The sequence below is a fragment of the Hibiscus syriacus genome, unplaced genomic scaffold (genome assembly GCF_006381635.1).
Source record: "Hibiscus syriacus cultivar Baekdansim isolate YM2019G1 unplaced genomic scaffold, ASM638163v2 tig00112285_pilon, whole genome shotgun sequence".
NCBI classification, from domain to species: domain Eukaryota; kingdom Viridiplantae; phylum Streptophyta; class Magnoliopsida; order Malvales; family Malvaceae; genus Hibiscus; species Hibiscus syriacus.
Genome location: NW_024063293.1, coordinates 4432669 through 4451436, shown reverse-complemented (window position 1 = coordinate 4451436; position 18768 = coordinate 4432669). Strand labels below are relative to the sequence as shown.

Genomic DNA, 18768 nt, shown 5'->3' with positions numbered 1-18768 from the left:
CAAGAAGCTGATAATGTTAACGAAGAACTGGATTCGAAGGCAGAAGAAAACCAGAAGATTGTGGAATTACTGTGACACATCCAAAATTTAGGAGAAATAGCTCAGTTGTATCTGTGATATGTTTAATCATTGTAATCGAGCTTCGTTTCCTATATAAAAAGTTGTTATAAGGAATCATCCTGGAGTCAACACCTTGCATTGCATTCATATTGCATATACATCGCATTTATTTCTACGAATAACATTTTAATCACATTTTTCACACCCCGTTAATAAAACACCAATATTAATAAAAATATTGTATGGAAAAATACTGGACACTTACAAGCATCCGTACAACGCACGAAAAAAGCCAATGGATGACAAAATTGCCCAAATAGAGAAGGTTCAAACTGAAATGCAAGAGAATTTAAAGAAAGCGAAAGAGGATATGCGTGAACAGATGATGAAGGCTCAAAACGACTTGATGGAAAAACTGGTTGGTTTACTACAAGGAAAAGGCATAGTTCGAGAAGAGACTCTAGTTATCAGTCCTGCTGCCGATGAACCGTTATATCCCCTTGGCTTCACACCACTTCATGTCCATGCACAATAAACCACGACTGTCCAACCGAGAAAAATACAAGTGAACCTATATGGCTCTTATACGAGCCACAACCAATTGAAGATGTCCCTGATTTGGATAAGGAAGATAAAAAAGAACATGATAAAGAGATTAAAAAAGAATGGGAACAAATGAAGCATGAATTCCGAGCTATGAAAGAAAATGCTAGCCTATATGGAATCGAAGCCAGAGAGCTAAGTCTGGTCCCTGATTTAGTACTGTCACCAAAGTTCAAAGTTCCAGACTTCGAGAAATTTGATGACACCAGTTGTCCTTCTGCACACATTACCATGTTTTGCAGAAAAATGACAGGCTATGTGGAAAACGATCAGCTATTGATTAATTGCATTCAAGAAAGCCTAGCAGGCTCAGCAATCAGTTGGTACAATCAGCTAAGTCGGGCTCAGATTAAATCATGAAAGGATTTGGCTAAGGCTTTCCTTGAGCAATATAAACATGTAAAAGATGTGAGGCCGAACCGACTTCTGTTATTGAGTATGGAAAAAAGATCCAACGAGAGCTTCAGACAATATGCCCAAAGGTGGAGAGATGTGGCTGTACAAGTTCATCCACCGTTAGAGGAGGAAGAAACTAATATGTTTTTTGTGAATACTTTAAGGGCCCCATTCTTTTGACATCTCATTAGAAATCCGTCCAAGAATTTTGCTGATATAGTTAATGCAGGGGAAATGATCGAGATTACAATCAAAAGCGGTAAGCTAGACGAGGGAGAATCTAGCCGAAAACCTCCAGCGAGAAGAAAGGATAATGAGGTCAGTAATGTAAAGAAATATGATTCTAATAACATTACAGTATCCCGACCTCAAGCCACCACGTCATCTGCACTAAGTCCTGTTAAGTAAGGGACGAAAGAACCAAAACAGGAAAGGGAAAAGGTTCAATTTGACGTATAAAGAACTATTCCGGATCTTGTATGACAAACATGTGGTGTCACCTTACCCCACTTCTCCAATGCAACCTCCTTACCCAAAATGGTTTGCCATCAATGCTCAATGTGAGTATCATGCGGGGGCGTCGGGGCATTCAATTGAAAACTGTCTTGTCTTTAAAAAGTTGGTGCAGAGATTAAGAAAAAGAAATGTCATCAACTTCGGTGACAGTGAGCAGCCCAATGTAGCTCAGAACCCTCTGTCGAACCATATAGGGACAGGGGTTAATACTATTATTGAAGAAAGAGGGAACATAGTCATATCCAAAGTCAATCAAGTGAAGTCACCCATGTATTGGGTATGGGGGCAAATGGTCAAAGCAGGTTGGTTGACCTTTAGTGCTGATGGGAATAAGCACGCTTGTCCCTACCACTGCTACGGAGATCATGTCATTCAAAACTGTGATGAGTTTAAGGCCTTGGTTCAAAGGCGGATAGATAGTAATGCCATGGAATTTTACCATGAAGCTACGAAAGAGAAAGAGATGGAGATTTGCGCTTCCGAAGGCGCATTCATGGGAGTTTACAATACTAACCGCCCTTTAGTCATCACACTGAAAGCCCATACTACTGAAAAGTTAATCCCAAAAGTGGTGATCACACCTCTGTCGTCATTTCCTTATAAGGACAACAAACAGGTCTCTTGGAGGTATGGATGCCAACTAGAAAATGTTGAGAGTTTAAAGACTACTAAGGAAGAGGTGGATGAGGTAGGCCATTTCACCAGAAGTGGGAGATGTTATTCTCCCAACTAGACCAGTGAACCCGAGAAAAGAGTGGCCCCTGATAAAGGGAAAAAGGTCAAAATACTACTGAAAGATGATAAGCCGACAATTAATGAGCCGGTAACGGAGAACGAGGCTGTGGAGTTTTTAAAATTTATGAAGCATAGCGAGTACAACATCGTCGAACAACTACACAAGTTGCCAGCTCGCATCTCGATCCTGGCTCTACTATTAAACTCTGAGGCACATGGAGATGCCTTGTTAAAAGTCTTGAATCAGACTTTCGTACAGAAATATGTACCAGTGGAAAAGATAGACCAATTGGTTGTGAATATTCAGGAGAATAACTTCATCTTTTTCTCTGATAACGATATCCCGTCCGAAATTATGGGCAATCCCAAAGCCTTGCACATTACTATCAGGTGCAAGGGACATGTATTATCACGAGTACTAATCGACAACGGCGCTGCCCTGAATGTGATGCCATTAGTAACCTTGAAGAAACTGCCGGTCGATAGTACACACATGAAAAATTGCAAAAGCATCGTTCGAGCTTTCGACGGAACGAAGAATGAGGTATTGGGGAAGATCGATATTCCCTTAACTATAGGCCCATCAACCTACGAGGTCGAATTCCTTGTAATTGATATAATGCCCTCTTATAACTATTTGTTGGGAAGGCATTGGATCCACCAGGCAGGAGCTGTACCATCCACTCTGCATCAGAAACTCAAATTTGTAATAGAGGGGAGACTTATATGCCTTAATGCCGAGGAAGGCATCATTGCTTCCATATATATTACCGCTCCATATATCGAAGTAGATGAAGATGCGGTCGAGTGTTCTTTCAGAGCCCTAGAATTCGTTAATGCCACCTTTATTGCTGAGAGAAAGAAAATTCTGAAGCCTAGGTTGTCCAATTGTACTAGAATGGGACTGAAAATGACTCTGGGAAGAGGAGCTGAGGTTGGAAGAGGGCTAGGGAGTCGCTTACAAGGGAATATTAGTCCAGTTTTTCCCAGTATTAAGCGAGATCGTTTTGGTCTGGGATATTTTCTGACCTTAAAAGAAAAGTTGAAAAATGTTCAAAAGAGCCAGGAAATGAGGAAAGCCAGGTTAGCCGGGGAGGATATTAAGTGGGAGCCCATGATTTTCCCACCGCTACGTGACACCTTCATATCTAGGGGCCACATGTTTCAGGGGGCCAGATCATCTAAAGAGCCTGTTATTAAAAATGCCCTGAGGGATTTGGGTATAAATATGATATCAGAGGAAGGAATCGAAGACGGAAAGGCTATGGGCATCTATCCCGCACCACTGGGCTTTGTGCTAAACAATTGGATTGCAGAAGAATTACCTGTAGTTTACAAAACTGTTTCAGAGTAATGCACAAAAACTTTCCCTATTGTCTAAATCCCGGGACAATAGATGATCATTTATAAGGGGTTAATCTATTTGTTTTTTTATTTCAATAAATGATGCATTCCTGTTTATTCACAAAATGGCAAACATCATCCATTGCATATTTTTTATTTCTTTATTTATTCATTCTATTTTGATATGGGATAGATTCTCATGTATTTGTATACATATATATATATCCTCTCGTTCTTTATTCTTTCAGGACCTCCGATATCAATAGTATGAATGCTGATGACTCTGACCCGAAGATAGATTTCGAGATGCCCATATGTCAAGGGGAAGTTGGAGGTTATGATAGTGATGAGGGAAACGACTTACCTTCTGAACTACTAAAAATGGTAGAGATAGAAGATAAACAAATTCTGCCTCATGAAGAGCCCATTGAGATTTTGAATCTGGTATCAGAGAAAGACAAAAATGAGATAAAAATTTGCACCATGATATCTGCTAAGGGACGACAAAGTCTGATTGAGCTGCTTTGAGAATACAAAGATGCTTTTGCTTGGTCGTATGAGGATATGCCAGGGTTAGACACTAAGTTCGTGGTACATAAGTTGCCAATAAAGCCCGAGTGTAAATCGGTACAACAAAAACTCAGAAGGATGCGACCCGAAATGTTACTTAAAATTAAAGAAGAACTAAAGAAGCAATTCGATGTTGGGTTCCTAAAAGTAGCCAAGTATCCAGAATGGGTAGCAAACGTTGTTCTAGTACCAAAGAAGGATGGGAAAGTTTGCATGTGCGTCGACTACAGAGATCTTAATTGGGCCAGCCCGAAAGATAATTTCCCTCTGCCACATATAGACTCTCTGGTAGACAATATGGCCGGAAACTTTCTATTTTCGTTTATGGATGGGTTCTCAGGTTACAATCAAATAAAGATGCATCCAGATGATATGGAAAAGACTACGTTTGTCACCATGTGGGGCACGTTCTGTTACAAAGTGATGCCGTTTGGGCTAAAGAATATAGAGGCAACCTATCAAAGGGTCATGGTAACACTATTCCACGACATGATGCATAAGGAGATAGAGGTCTAAGTCGATGATATGATTGTTAAATCTAAAACGGAGGAAGAACACATCGAGAATCTGAGGAAACTCTTTCAAAGATTAAGGAAATGCTAATTAAAACTCAATACAAGCAAGTGTACATTCGGGGTAACATCGAGAAAACTCTTGGGGTTTGTAGTAAGCAAAAAAGAGATTGAAGTAGATACTGACAAGGTCAAAGCTATTAAGGATTTACCACCCCCACAAACACAGAAAGAAGTTCGAGGATTCATGGGAAGATTAAACTATATTTCCCGATTTATTTCGCAACTAACTGAGAAGTGCGTTCCTATTTTTCGCATTCTTCGTAAAAATAACCCAGGGGTATGGAACGCTGATTGTCAAGGAGCTTTTGAAGCAATAAAAGGATATTTGTCGAATGCTCCAGTCTTAATTCCACCAATATCAGGCAAACCATTAATCCTCTACTTATCAATCTTTGAGAATTCAATGGGGTGCGTATTAGGGCAACATGACTAAATTGAGAAGAGAGAAAGAGCAATCTATTATCTCAGCAAAAAGTTCACTGATTGCGAGGCAAAGTACTCACCAATAGAAAAGTTGTGTTGTGCTCTAGTTTGGACAACCCGAAGGCTCAGGCAGTATATGTTGTATCACACTACTTGGCTGATATCTAAACTTGATCCTCTGAAATATCTAATGGGTGTACATGCTTTATCTGGAAGATTGGCTCGTTGGCAAATCTTATTGTCTGAATTTGACATCCAATATGTAAGCCAAAAAGCAGTTAAAGGAATAACACAACACAAGCACAACATTATAATTCTACTTTTGAAAATTATTATTATTTCATTATTTTTGCATACAATAATAATTATATAGTAACCTTTTGAACCTAATAAATTATATTTTTTTCAAGCTTCATTGTGTATATATACACACATTACCTTGAAGAGCTTCATATGAACTTGAAAAAAGCATCCATGGGAATCGCTTTACCTCTTTCCCATCTCGGTCTTCTCCTTCTTCTTTCAACCTCCTTCAACTATGCCGACCATTGGAATCTTGTTTCTGCCGACGACAACATAATTCAACTCCAATGCAACAACGTGGACGTCCCCTCAACGTGCATCCAATGCGTGAAATCCGACCCCCGGAGCCAGTCAGCCAATAAGGCAGGAATAGCCGCCATTGTCATAACATGTCTAAGCAACAAAGTCGGGATGTTGTCGAGCAACATGTCGGCTTTAGCCTCGGCCATGCACGACAAGAAAGCGAAATCGGTGTTACAAAGTTGCGAGAAATGCTTTTCCGTGGCGACAACCCATCTCGGCAACGCGACGAGCATGTTGGAGGCGAAAGAGTACGACGGGACGAACGAGATGGTGGTTGCGGCGCTGGGAAGAGAGGTGGACTGCAAGCAAAATGCGAAGGCGTATAATGTGACGGTTCCTTATGGTGTGGTTTATGATATGAGGGTTTATTTAGAACTCTCGGATGCAGTATTGAGAATTATTGATAGGTTTTAGCAGTCTATCCTTTCACTTGTTGTTACGGCTTTGCGGGCTGAAAATGAAGAAAATAATAAAATAAGAAGAAAAGGATAATTTTGTTCCAAATTATCTTTAATACTATATCTTATTATTATTATTCATCAAATATTGAACACGGATGACGGATCAACTAGGTGAATTTATACAATAATACCATTTCTTTTATTATTTACGTAGATAATATCTAAAAAAGTTTATTTAAGAAAATATTACCCTTTTGATAAATACGTGTCACATATATTGTGCTTTTCAAAAGATACATTTTACAGGACGCGTCTTTATTAGTAAAGTATAAACTTTAAGCAAAGCTTCTAATGTAAGGATGATCTTGGGTCGGATGGTATCGAGTTTTGGCCCACCCAAATATGACTCGAGTATAACACTCATCCACCTGTCATTTGACTAGAGGCGGACCCAGGATAAAAATTCAGGGGTTGCAAGAGCCTCAGGGTGACACTTTTGAGAGGTGACACTTGTATTAGGGGTGACACTTGTGGAGAGGTTGTCTGGAATACACGAGCATCATGGAGGTCCGACCCTGAATGAGGGGTTGCCCGGGATACCCCCGAGCACCATGGAGATCCGCCCCTGCATTTGACCCGATTTGAATTTGGAGAAACTCAATTTGACTTGAAACTAAGTCTGCTTTCTGGGGCAAAATTTAGTACCCACTCAACACACATACATATACATAATATCTTATCAAGTAAAACAAAGATCTAATTGAAAATATATATATATATATATATAGAAATAGGAGTATAATAGTAATTATTCTTATATATACAATCATTTATATTATTAATTTCGTGTTAGATCGAATTTTGTTCACGATAAAACTAAATTCAATATTCTTTAAAAAAAACTAGATCCTATAAAATTAGGTGGGTCAGAACTTGTCGAAATCTAGTCAAACGTTCATTCATATTCCAATATTTACAATGTTCATGATCAAAATAAAAATTAGCTGACCCTATTCCCATATGTAATGGGGTAAAGGGGAGATAAGGTAGTAGGCTGCCCCTAACGCTAGGTTGAGAGCAACTTCCGTAGAAGACCTCCGACAATTATGAATTGCCCACCATGGGACTCGATCCCACGACCACAAGGTTAAGAGATTTGTGCTCTACCAACTGAGTCGGACGGGTAATTCTTCATGATCAAAATAAAATAAATAAAAATAAGATTTAATATATAAAAATAAGTGCCCAAACTATATCATTTTTAAGTGGTGTTTAAATTTTTTTCAATCAATCTAAGGTGTCTCGTATGTAACATGCATTAAAGTTCACCTTTAAGTGACACGTTGTGGTAATATAAATTTTTATTTAAAATAAAAAACTTAAAATTATAATTTTTAATAAAAAACCTAAATTTTTTGTAAATTTTAAAAACTTCCCCCAAACTTTGAAAAATCTACACCTAATCCTTATACCCACGCTGACCACCACCATTATCGTTGATCAAACCTCCACCCGACTGCACCTCCATCGACGACCAATTACCTGCCAACAAGGACAACCATCTCAACTCCATGAGAACTAAATCGCGACTAAATTATGAATGTCCATTGCCCTAATTCGCGGCTCCACGACACCTCAACGACCAAATCTACAGCAAAGTCGACGTCGTCCAACTAGGGGATGGCAAAGACGGTGTTGGCGACGACGATAGTGGTCGATAAGGGAGGTAAGATTAGTGTTAGAGTTAGGGATTTGGAGTTTTCATGGCTTTGTTTTTTTAATTTTAGATAAATTATGTTTTTTATAAATATAATAAATTTTCAAGTTTTTTTTAAATAATTTTTTTAAAATTACCAAAATATGACATGTGTCACTTAACAAGATTTTTTAACGGCCGTTATGATCGAGACATTTAAAGTGATAACATTTGTATCATTAGACACCTGGATTAACCGAATAAATGTTCATGCACCACTTTAAAAAAATAATATAATTTAGACACTTATTTTTATATTAAACCTAAAAATAATAGTCCAGAAAGCTAACATAAACTGTTTTGGTGAAATAAATTAAAATAGTGAACATTTTCACTTTTATATATTAATGGTGCATTAAATTCAAACATATTTTTAAAAAATATTGTGTAATTCTTTTATAGAATTAATAATTATATTTGGTTTGGTGAACTGTGCAAGTTGAACGGGGTGGTCACTAGCAAAGAAGTAGAGACAACTAACCTTACCTACCCGCCACCACCCAACAACTCATCAATATATATTATACATACTATTTTTTGGTTTGAGTTTAAACCTAGTTTGATTTAAGTTTCGGGTTTTATTCAGATTTATTTTAATATTTTTTTTATTTTTTTACTATTGACTATATAATTATTAATTTTAGTGTGAGGTGCTTAAATCTTCTTCTTCTTCTTTTTGTAGAAAGTGTTTAAATCTTCTTTATACATAATAAGTTTTTGAACTCAATTAGGATTTTTGATGTTAGACGTAAATCAAATTTAAAATATTTCTAACCATATATAGTTCAAAACGATTCGTGATGACTTTGATCATGTGATAAACTTTTAAAAATTCAATATATTTAAGGGTGAAGTATATAAATGGTCCCCCAATTATAGGGTAATGCTTTGTTCAGTCACTCGATTATTAAAAGTTACAAAATGGTCATTCAACTATAGCATGTTGCTTTGTTAAGTCTCCCAACTATTAAAAGTTATAAAATGGTCACCAAACTATTTAGTATATTCCAAACTCGTCATTTTTGATTAAAAAATTGATGGTAGTCTAAGCCGAATGTTAACCTAATGATTGAGATATGATAAAACTTGATCCTATAATCTAAAAAAAACTATCATATCTTAATCAACAAGTTAACATCTAGCTCAGATTGTTGTCAATTTTTTTAATTGAAGATGATGAGTTTGGAACATACTAAATAGTCGGTTAACCATTTTGTAACTTTTAATAGTCGAGAGACTCAACTAAGCAACACCTTATAATTGAATGATCATTTTGTAACTTTTAATAGTAGAGGGACTAAACAAAACATCACCTTATAGTTAAGAGACTATTTTTATACTTTATCCTATATTTAAATCATAAAAAATGTTTTAATATTTAAAATTTAAGAATAATATTATTAAAAAGATAATATTTAATTTTAAATATAAATAGTAAAATTGGAGACACCTTGGTTCTTGGGGACTCCGCCGAGTTATTTTGAGGAGGTTTCATTTTCCTCGGCTACTCGACAACCTCTCCCACGTGATCCACACGGTCACCAACTTGTCTTCATCTAATATTTCAATTTTTCTTAGGAAATACCATACATTTCCAGCTTTTTAATGTCACGTTCATAAATTAATATTTGATCTGATTTGTTAATCTAATTTTATTATTATTATTATTTATATTTTTATTTAAATAATATTAAAGTAATAATTATATTTGAACTTTAATTCGAGTCGTATCAAATAAAATAAAAAAATGTTTTTGACAAATTTTTAAAATTTAATTAACTAATGATTGTTATGATAAATAGTAAAAAACATAAATTATTTTACACCTTACCTTATTTTGTAGTTTTCATTGTAAAACACCGTGTAATTTGAAGGGGGTAAGATTGTGTTTTTGCCACACTCAGGTGTTCACGTATCTGTCACGTGACGCTTGAAAATAGTAGTGAGCCGTTTTTAATTATTTATAAAAAAGAGAGCAGTCAAAGTCAAACCTCAAATGAGAGATAACCAACGGGCGAAAGAAAGAGTTGTTTTCGCCCCCAGATTATGGCTTTTCAGGTTACTCAAAGAGCTTCAAAGATGTTCCGTTATAAAGTTCGACTTCAGACTTAAATTGGTCTATATTATTATTATTATTATTGAATTTAATTCATTAATAAAATTTTAATTATTTAAAATTCGAGTATTCGACTACTGTTTGTCAAGATTAACTACAGTCGATTGTCGTCAAATGAATCCTATTTTTTTTTAATAAATTCGTTTCGTCCTCATAAACACGGATTTAATATCCATTTAATAAGAAACACCTTGAATTTAACAAATCTAACGTCGTAAACTTTTATTTATTGTTCTCTTATATTCGTTTGAATCTGATGCATGTTAACAGTGAGGGATAAACATGTAATTTTATGTCAGTTGTGTGATATTAAGAAATTATATAAAAAAATTAAGAGTGCTAAAATACAAAACTTCAACATATACAAATTTAGATAATCAATAAAAATACAAAAAATACATAAGTTATATATGAAATTTAAATTTTCAGGGGTACAATCGCACTCCGAAACACTCCTTTCTATCCATCGTTAAACATATGCTCGTAGTTGTGAACAAAAATGGTGGAGTTGGGAGAAATATTCTAATTTTTTCACTCTAAAATTTATATGATATAATATTAGTAAAATAAATTATATTATAGTAAAATTTTAATAAACAAGTTATCATATAAAAGATTAATAAAATAAAATATATCATCATACCTTTTATGTTTGAACTATTTAGGGATTGAAACAAAAATAATTTAAAAATGGAATGATTAAATTAAAAAATTTTAAACTGTAGTACTCAAAATAAAAATAAAGTTAAATGATGAAATGAATAATTTTACCATATAAAACTTGTCGAGTGTGTACTTTTGATTTGGTTTTATAAAACATCACTTTCACAATCCTATTATTATATATATTTCTCATTTGTTCTCTCGTCCTTCCTCTCAAAAGCCAAAAGCTTCTCTTCTTCGTTCTCCTCACAGTTTCCGTTAGGGTTTTTTAAATTTTATTTTATTCTCTCTCCGAAAGCTTTTGCAATGGCTTTTTCTTCTCTCATTAGATCCGCCGCCGCCGCCGCCACCACCGTATCCGTCTGCTCTCGCTCTGACATCTCTCTCTCCACATCCGATCGTCTCAAGGTGATCAACTTTGATCCGATCAACACCGTATATAGCTTTCAAAATAAGTGAAACGATATTTTATTGTATTTGCTTTTTTTTTTCCCGGTTTTAAAGGAAAACAAATACTAAGAGCTGAACTGAGCTAATCATAAGCTGAATGATTGAAATTTGTGTTATTGTTATTTTTCTAAGACGTTTTATCGATAACCAAACGGAGTGTTAATGATTTCTATAAACATTTCAATTTTCATCCATTTTTAATTTTTTAGTGTAGATATTGATTTTTTTTGTTACGTTTCATTTTGTTTGATTGGCGACTGAGCCTTCTTTGATAAGTCGTTTTCGTTATGTTGATGAATTTATGAAATTCTGAATACTCGTGTAATTTTTTTTATTAAACTTAAAATTTATTTTTTGTTTATTTTTATTTTATTGTTAGTTGGAAATCTAAATGCACTTTTTATTGACAATCTGGATGTTAATGCGATATTATTTAGGTTTCAAGCATTGATTTTGGTGGGAACTTCATCTCCTTTTTTGGCGCTGCAGTTTCAACTATATCTTCTTCCTTACAGTTGAGCTATCACTGTTGGTTGTTCAGTTTTTGTTTATTGTGCAAAATTTTGGTTTTTTCCTCTTATACTGTTGTGTTTTAAAAATTTAGGAAATGCAACTCAAAGAGTATCAAACCCATCAAAGCCACTGCTACTGAAATTCCTCCTACAATCCCAAGTAAGAATTGAATTTTTTTATTTTACGGGAAGGGTCACAACTCATAAGCGTGAAAAAAGACTTGTTTAATTCTTTTGATCTTAGTTCTGAAATTGTATGAACTGATGTTCTGCTCTTGTCTTGTTTCCTAATTTGTTTAGGGTCACGGAGCAGTGGGAAGACAAAGATCGGAATCAATGGTATGTTCACTTTACTTGATTAAAGGTTTTCTCAGCTTTATTTGATGGTTATATGCAATTACGCATATTTGTCCCGTCGTTTCTTTGATCTACATAAAAATTATTTCTATTCAGTTATAGTGTGCATTTGAGTTGCTGCAAGTATGCTTGCAAAATAGTGAAGAACTAGCATCCCATGCTTATCACATGTTGTAAGTGTGGAACTGTGGTTCGAAGTGTGGGTAGGTATCATAGGCTTGAGGTACCCAATCTTTACTAGGAGACAAAAACTTGGGAAGAACTACTGTTCATACTTCATATATCCTATTGGACGATACATGGTTGAAAAGTTTCAGAAGCCATACATGTTAAACTGGAACTTGGATCGATACTTACATTGTCCTTAATGTTAAGTGAGCTTTGGACCTTTAGTTCAGTTGTTGGACTATCATGTATTTTGAGGTAGGCGGAGTTAAAAACATTGTATGGGATATTGCTAGATCGGCCTAGTAAGCATGTGAACTAACACGGGAGAGAATTAGAATCCTGTTAAGGTAATTGTTTTTAAGTCATGAATTGCTAAACCAAGTTGATTCACATTGATTTACGTATGAAACTTTGCAGGTTTTGGTCGGATTGGAAGGTTGGTTTTACGAATAGCAACCTCAAGGGATGATATTGATGTGGTAGCAGTCAATGATCCTTTTATCGATGCTAAGTACATGGTGAGCATGTCCATTTAAGCATTTAGATTTGGTCTTTAGCCTTGTGCTTCTATTCATCCTGTTTGGCCTTGTTTCTCAGAGATGTCAACAATTTTGAACATATGCAGTATCTTAATTCTGTTTTTTTTATCCAGGCTTATATGTTCAAATATGATTCAACACATGGACCCTTCAAGGGAACCATCGAAGTCGTGGATGAGTCCACCTTGGAAATCAATGGCAAGCAAGTACATGTTGTGAGCAAAAGGTATTCTGGAGATTTTTTCCTTGAATGTTTTATTGGGATTTCAACTAGCTTTTCTGGAATGTGTTATTCTCATGGAATAAAAATATACAAATTACAGCATAAAATTTCTGTTATTTGGTTTGATTGAAAGTTGATAGTAAACTATCTCAGCTTGGAATAACATATAAATAATGTCCACCAGGGACCCTGCAGAGATCCCTTGGGGTGATTATGGCGCTGAGTTTGTTGTTGAGTCATCTGGCGTTTTCACCACATTAGCTAAGGCTTCAGCACACATGAAGGTTAGTTATATAGGTTTCCTGTCATCACATAGCAGAAGCACACCTTTTGGTGCATGCAATATGAAAAAAATCTCCTATTGAACTTTCATGAATGTGTTTTGCAGGGTGGTGCCAAGAAAGTAGTAATATCAGCCCCTTCAGCTGATGCACCAATGTTTGTGGTGGGAGTGAATGAGAAGGCCTACGAGCCAAGCATGGACATAGTTTCTAATGCTAGTTGCACTACCAATTGTCTAGCTCCACTTGCGAAGGTCCAGTTGCATCCTCTGATTTTAAGCATGCTTATCTCATCACTAAAATGGCATTTAAACTAAAATCTTCTCTCCCATTGTTTTATTGAGGTGTACCGGCCAGTAGGATTTTCACTTTCTAAGATTTTTCTTTTGTATGTTTGAGCTAGTAGCAGATGGCAATTAATCTGGCCATTTCCTCATGAAGCATCTGGTTTGCGTTTCTTCATTTTTTGGCAGGTTTTCTCAGTTTTTGTGGTGTAACATTTTGCAGGTTGTCCATGAGGAATTTGGTTTCATTGAGGGTTTAATGACTACTGTCCATGCAACTACAGGTATCTGGTCTTTATCTGACTGTAATTTTTGTTGTTGCACATGATATTGCATTTTATGTTAATGTGGTTTTTAACATCCAGCGACTCAAAAGACCGTCGATGGCCCTTCAATGAAGGATTGGCGAGGGGGTCGAGGAGCTGGCCAAAATATCATCCCTAGTTCAACTGGTGCGGCAAAGGTATGAGAGATAAATAGCCAAATTTATTCCATCTCAGTTTTTAAGATACAGATCTATGGTTGTAATTAAAATTAAATTACGATTTCTCTGTTTTTCTTATAGGCTGTTGGAAAAGTTCTTCCTGAACTTAACGGAAAGCTTACCGGAATGGCATTCCGTGTTCCCACATCCAATGTTTCTGTTGTGGATTTAACTTGTCGACTTCAGAAGAGTGCCTCCTATGAAGACGTCAAAGCAGCCGTGAAGTGAGTTTTCTAATTTTGGCTTAGTATGCTCTGCGTTCCCTCCTCTCTCTTCATCATTCATTCCTGTTTTTGTTTTTTCCTTTTTTTTTGCCCTTATTAATCCCGTGTATTTCACATTTACTGAGACTCTAAATTAACTTTTAAATGAAGGTATGCTGCTGAGGGGCCACTCAAAGGCATTCTTGGATACACAGACGAGGATGTTGTCTCTAACGATTTTGTTGGTGATTCAAGGTAACCATCTTTCTTTCTCCAACATGCCTTTTGTTGTTACATGATACATTGTCTACTTCATTCCAGGCGTAGAGGTTTACAAGCATTTCGAGTATAATTTAGGCATGAAGTGTTCCCCACTTATAGAGAGTGTGTCTTTTGCTGTATTCAGTAATTTCTTGATTTGTGGCGTTAGATGTTCTAAAATGGACTTGTTTTTTTCCCATCCAGATCAAGCATTTTTGATTCCAAAGCCGGAATAGGGTTAAGTAATTCTTTCATGAAGCTTGTTTCGTGGTACGACAACGAATGGGGATACAGGTATGTTTTAAGCACTCTCTAGCTCGCTTCCTCCTCTCTCCCTCCCTTTCTCTCACACGCTCATACTTGACTGAGACACCGGCTACTTTGAAATACAGTCTCATGGTTCTTTCCTGAAATTCCTTTACAGCAACCGAGTACTCGACTTAATCGAGCACATTGCACTGGTAGGAGCAAATCGCAACTAAATGTTCTAGAGGTATGCTATTACGACCGGGTGACACCCCAATTTTATTCAAGTTTGTTTCAGAGAGTAGGCATAAATTAGATCGTACTTGGGACTTCCGATGTGTTTTTCTTTTTGACTTGGATTTGCATATCCACTGAAGAGTTGGGGGTATCCAATAACGCAATTATAAAAATAATGAAAATTCAAGCTCTGTATGGGTACATTAAGACTGCTTTTTTCTATGGACAAAAAGTAGGAGCATTGTCTTGTGAGAAAAAAAATTGTTGAACAATATCTAATTTTTACAAGTCCATGCATAATCTGGTTTTATGTCAATTTATTCGTTGTATTGGTTGTGGTCCTTGTGGAGTATCCGAATATTTGGATTCCTTTGAGTGTCCGATATGTGTGAATTTATCTTTGAACGATGAACATGGTTCAGAAATAGACCTGCTCGATGTCCCAGTTATCCATCGTAGTGAATTGAACGTCAGAAATGGTTGAATAAATAAAAATAAAAACTAGAAAAATGAAGTTCTTTAAGGTACATAGTTGGACATTAAATTTATGGGTCTTCTATTCCCATATAGTTCTGATCTCATGGGTGTGCCTGAAATCACAATTGAGCACTAAAGTACCATCCATTCCCAAAGCAAATTTTTTCACCAACACATAACAATCAAATCTCCTCCACCCACTACCGGCTGCGCCATCACCAATCTCCATCACTCTTTCTACCCTCTCAACCCCATTGACCCACCCTATCGACTCCTCCAACCACCTCATCCCCTCCCAAACTGCCAAACTCAACCCGAGTTTCCCGCCACCCGATTTGAACCAAATAAACCCTCCATTATCACCATTGTTACGTCTCAACACTTCAACCCCAAACAAGAAATCAACCTCTCTTCTCATCTCAACATTCAGTGCTACTTTACTTTCCCTCCCATCATTCTCCAATGAATATATCTTCTCCCACAGTCTCTCCAACATCACCGTGTAAAACAATGACTTCTTCATTTGAACATTCAAAGATCCCTCTTTAACAAACACAAATGGCGTATACCATTTCCCGACGACCATATTCGTCGTTGAAGAATCGAATTTAGGAAGTCGTGACCGGATCGAGTTATCGAGCCCTTTAGCATCATCATGGAACTGATAAACCCTCTTGTTTTCCTCAAAGAGGAAGAATTTGACCCTCAGGAAAGCGGGAGGAAAACTGCTAGGAACAACGGATTTCGCATGAAAACCAGCATCGCCATCGCTGCAGATCTCAAACTGTTGTAATTCATCTCTATGATCAAAGGGTCTCGGTTCAACGTCTTGTATGATTCTTCTTGAGCAACAATAACTCACATCGTCTTCAGTCGAACACTTGCTTGCTAGCCTGTTTTTAAGCTTTTCTCATCAAATGTTGAAGCCATTGATAATTCCAATCATAAAACAAAAAGAAAAAGATTGTGAGAACCCTTTGTACTTCCCATCAGCATGTATAACATAGTAACGATTTGAAAACAAAGGTTGAAGGACAGGGATGAACACGAAATACTCTCCGAAATCCGAGTCCGTGTTGAGAAGCATAACGTTCGAAGGCAGTGGGAGTGTCTTAAACAACCCTTTCGAATACCCGTCTCGGAAAAACCCTCTCCCTTCTCAATCAGCCCCTTCTCCATCAGCCCCTTCTCGTCCTCTCAACACCATTAAACCCGAGTGCGGCGGCCCTAGTAGAGCTGCAGTACTCGGATTCCTCCTAAAATTCGAAAGAGTCGTTGTTACATACATGCTTTCCCTACCTTCCCAATTGCTGCTTACTGAACTTTGCCAATAATTCTATGTATATATTGAACAAATTATCATCTGGTGACAAAGGGATGACACCAAATATTTTTATTCAAGTAATTGGCTTTACCTTTATATATTCAACATTTTCATATGAGAGACAGCGTTGTTGGGTTAACCAGACAAGCGAAACAGGACATATTGTGGTGAAAGTACATAATATGTCCTTCTATTACAGTGATCCGATTGAATTAGTCCCTCTATTATTAAATGAATCGATTTAGTCATCTTACTAATAATAAAAATAAAATAAGATATATATCTTACACGGATAACTAAGGTAGTAGATGTAAACTAATCGATCGAGTTTACATAAAACCAAATCACTCTAAATCATCTGTGATTGCTTTCACCATAATTTCTTTAAGAACTAACTCACTTCTCTTGACATATTTCAATTGATCGATCGAACTAACATAAAAGTTCCAATTGTGTTAATTAAAGATTGAGATTACAAAATCTTGAATGTTCAAGTCGGAGTTTGACCACGTGTAATATATATATATATATATATATATATATGAATTTTAGTTCAAATTTTATTTTAGTCTATATTCATGTCATTACTATATGAACATATCGGTTATAAATTATAATTGTATTTTTATAAAATATTTACAAAAATATATTTTAACTACAATTTTGATTGTAGCAAAAAAAGTCATAATTATAATAAACTCTAATTTTTAAGCTGAAAGCCATGGTTTTAGTTACATGGCCCATTATTCCTCGGGCTTCAGTAAGGATACTCTCGTAGTTTATGTATCCAAATTGGCCACTAAGGTAATTTCATCTCTGTTTGAAACGCCAAATTAGGGTTTCTCCTCTACATTTCCCCCTATATATAATCCACTTGCTCCTCAGCTTTGCTCATCCGCCAATTCGCCCGCCTCTCTGTTATTTGCCGCTGTTTCAAATTTTCTGTTCGTTTTATCTTCTTTCCAAGCATTTCTACATTAGAAAATCAATATAAATGCAGAGATGAAAGGCAATAAATTAGTCACTGTTGCGCTTCGATTTAAATAGCGACCTCAGCGCTGTAAGTTGCCGATATGAATTTTCTTGGGGCTGAGATTCTGGCATTTTGAGTCTTTCCTGTAATTTATATGCATTCAGATTCCCCTACGTTTTCTATTTCAAATTTTTAATGATTTAGAAAGAGATGGAAGTGATGATTATTTCCCCAGATGATCGAAGCTGAACGAACTGTGCGAATTTTTAATCTCCAATTCTTTAGAGATTCCAAGCCAGAACTCTGATCCGTCTCCAATTATTTATTTTAATCCACTTTTTAAAAGTATGTATTTTTCTTCCAGAATTCGTTTATTTGTTAACATGGAAGTGACGATGATTTCCCCAGATGATCGAAGCTGAACGTACTGTGCGATTTTTGAATTCTCATTTTCATGAGATTTCCAAGCCAGAAATCTGATCCATGTTAATAATTTAACTCATCTTTTGCCTTTTTAAGAATTCAAACCATATATTAGGTTGAATCTTTGGTGACGATAACGTATGAATAGTGAATTGGAATTCTGTTTAATGTAGGCTAAACCTCATAAATGAAAAATCATTATTATTATCATTTCATAACAAATTTGTTACTTGATTATGTTTAAACTTTGATGTAATGTAGAATAATTTTGTGTACAAATTGATAGTATTACCGAAGAATAATTCAACGTCAAAGCAAACTGATTAAACTATACAAAATTTTTATTTACTTCCACATTTATAGGAATAGTTATACCTAAAATATAAGATGTTTAGTCATTTCTTAATAAAATGCAATCGTCTTGGTGAAAAATTTGGATTGAGAGTAGGCAATCAATCTTTATTTTAAAACTATTTGTATTACACAATAATTTAATTCTAGAAAAAAGTCATAATTGAAATTATACTTAAATTAATAAAATTCTAAAACTAATAATGAAACT

The 18768-nt window shown here is 35.8% G+C and overlaps 3 protein-coding genes and 2 non-coding genes across 5 annotated transcripts; 4 read left to right on the top strand and 1 right to left on the bottom strand.

Moving 5' to 3' along the window:
• The first annotated feature begins 5696 nt into the window (after positions 1–5696).
• LOC120177378 (pectinesterase inhibitor-like) lies at positions 5697–6242 on the top strand. The gene has a single exon (XM_039183555.1). It carries the CDS (start codon positions 5697–5699, stop codon positions 6240–6242), a length of 546 nt encoding a protein of 181 aa, XP_039039486.1.
• A 4766-nt stretch (positions 6243–11008) lies between these two features.
• LOC120177186 (glyceraldehyde-3-phosphate dehydrogenase GAPCP1, chloroplastic-like) lies at positions 11009–15325 on the top strand. Its single transcript, XM_039183409.1, has 14 exons — positions 11009–11172; positions 11652–11728; positions 11819–11886; positions 12027–12065; positions 12669–12769; positions 12904–13016; positions 13198–13297; positions 13402–13548; positions 13802–13862; positions 13944–14041; positions 14144–14286; positions 14437–14520; positions 14731–14820; positions 14951–15325. Exons 1-14 carry the CDS (start codon positions 11071–11073, stop codon positions 15006–15008), a joined length of 1281 nt encoding a protein of 426 aa, XP_039039340.1. The 5' UTR covers positions 11009–11070; the 3' UTR covers positions 15009–15325.
• A 240-nt stretch (positions 15326–15565) lies between these two features.
• LOC120177377 lies at positions 15566–16782 on the bottom strand. The gene is made up of 2 exons (XM_039183553.1): positions 16461–16782; positions 15566–16379 (listed from the first exon to the last, which is right to left on the bottom strand). Exons 1-2 carry the CDS (start codon positions 16571–16573, stop codon positions 15566–15568), a joined length of 927 nt encoding a protein of 308 aa, XP_039039484.1. The 5' UTR covers positions 16574–16782.
• Positions 16783–17993: 1211 nt separating this feature from the next.
• Positions 17994–18095, top strand: LOC120177384. The gene has a single exon (XR_005521406.1). It is a non-coding gene; the product is annotated as a small nucleolar RNA Z103 (small nucleolar RNA).
• Positions 18096–18166: 71 nt separating this feature from the next.
• On the top strand, positions 18167–18268 carry LOC120177383. The gene has a single exon (XR_005521405.1). It is a non-coding gene; the product is annotated as a small nucleolar RNA Z103 (small nucleolar RNA).
• Positions 18269–18768: the final 500 nt, after the last annotated feature.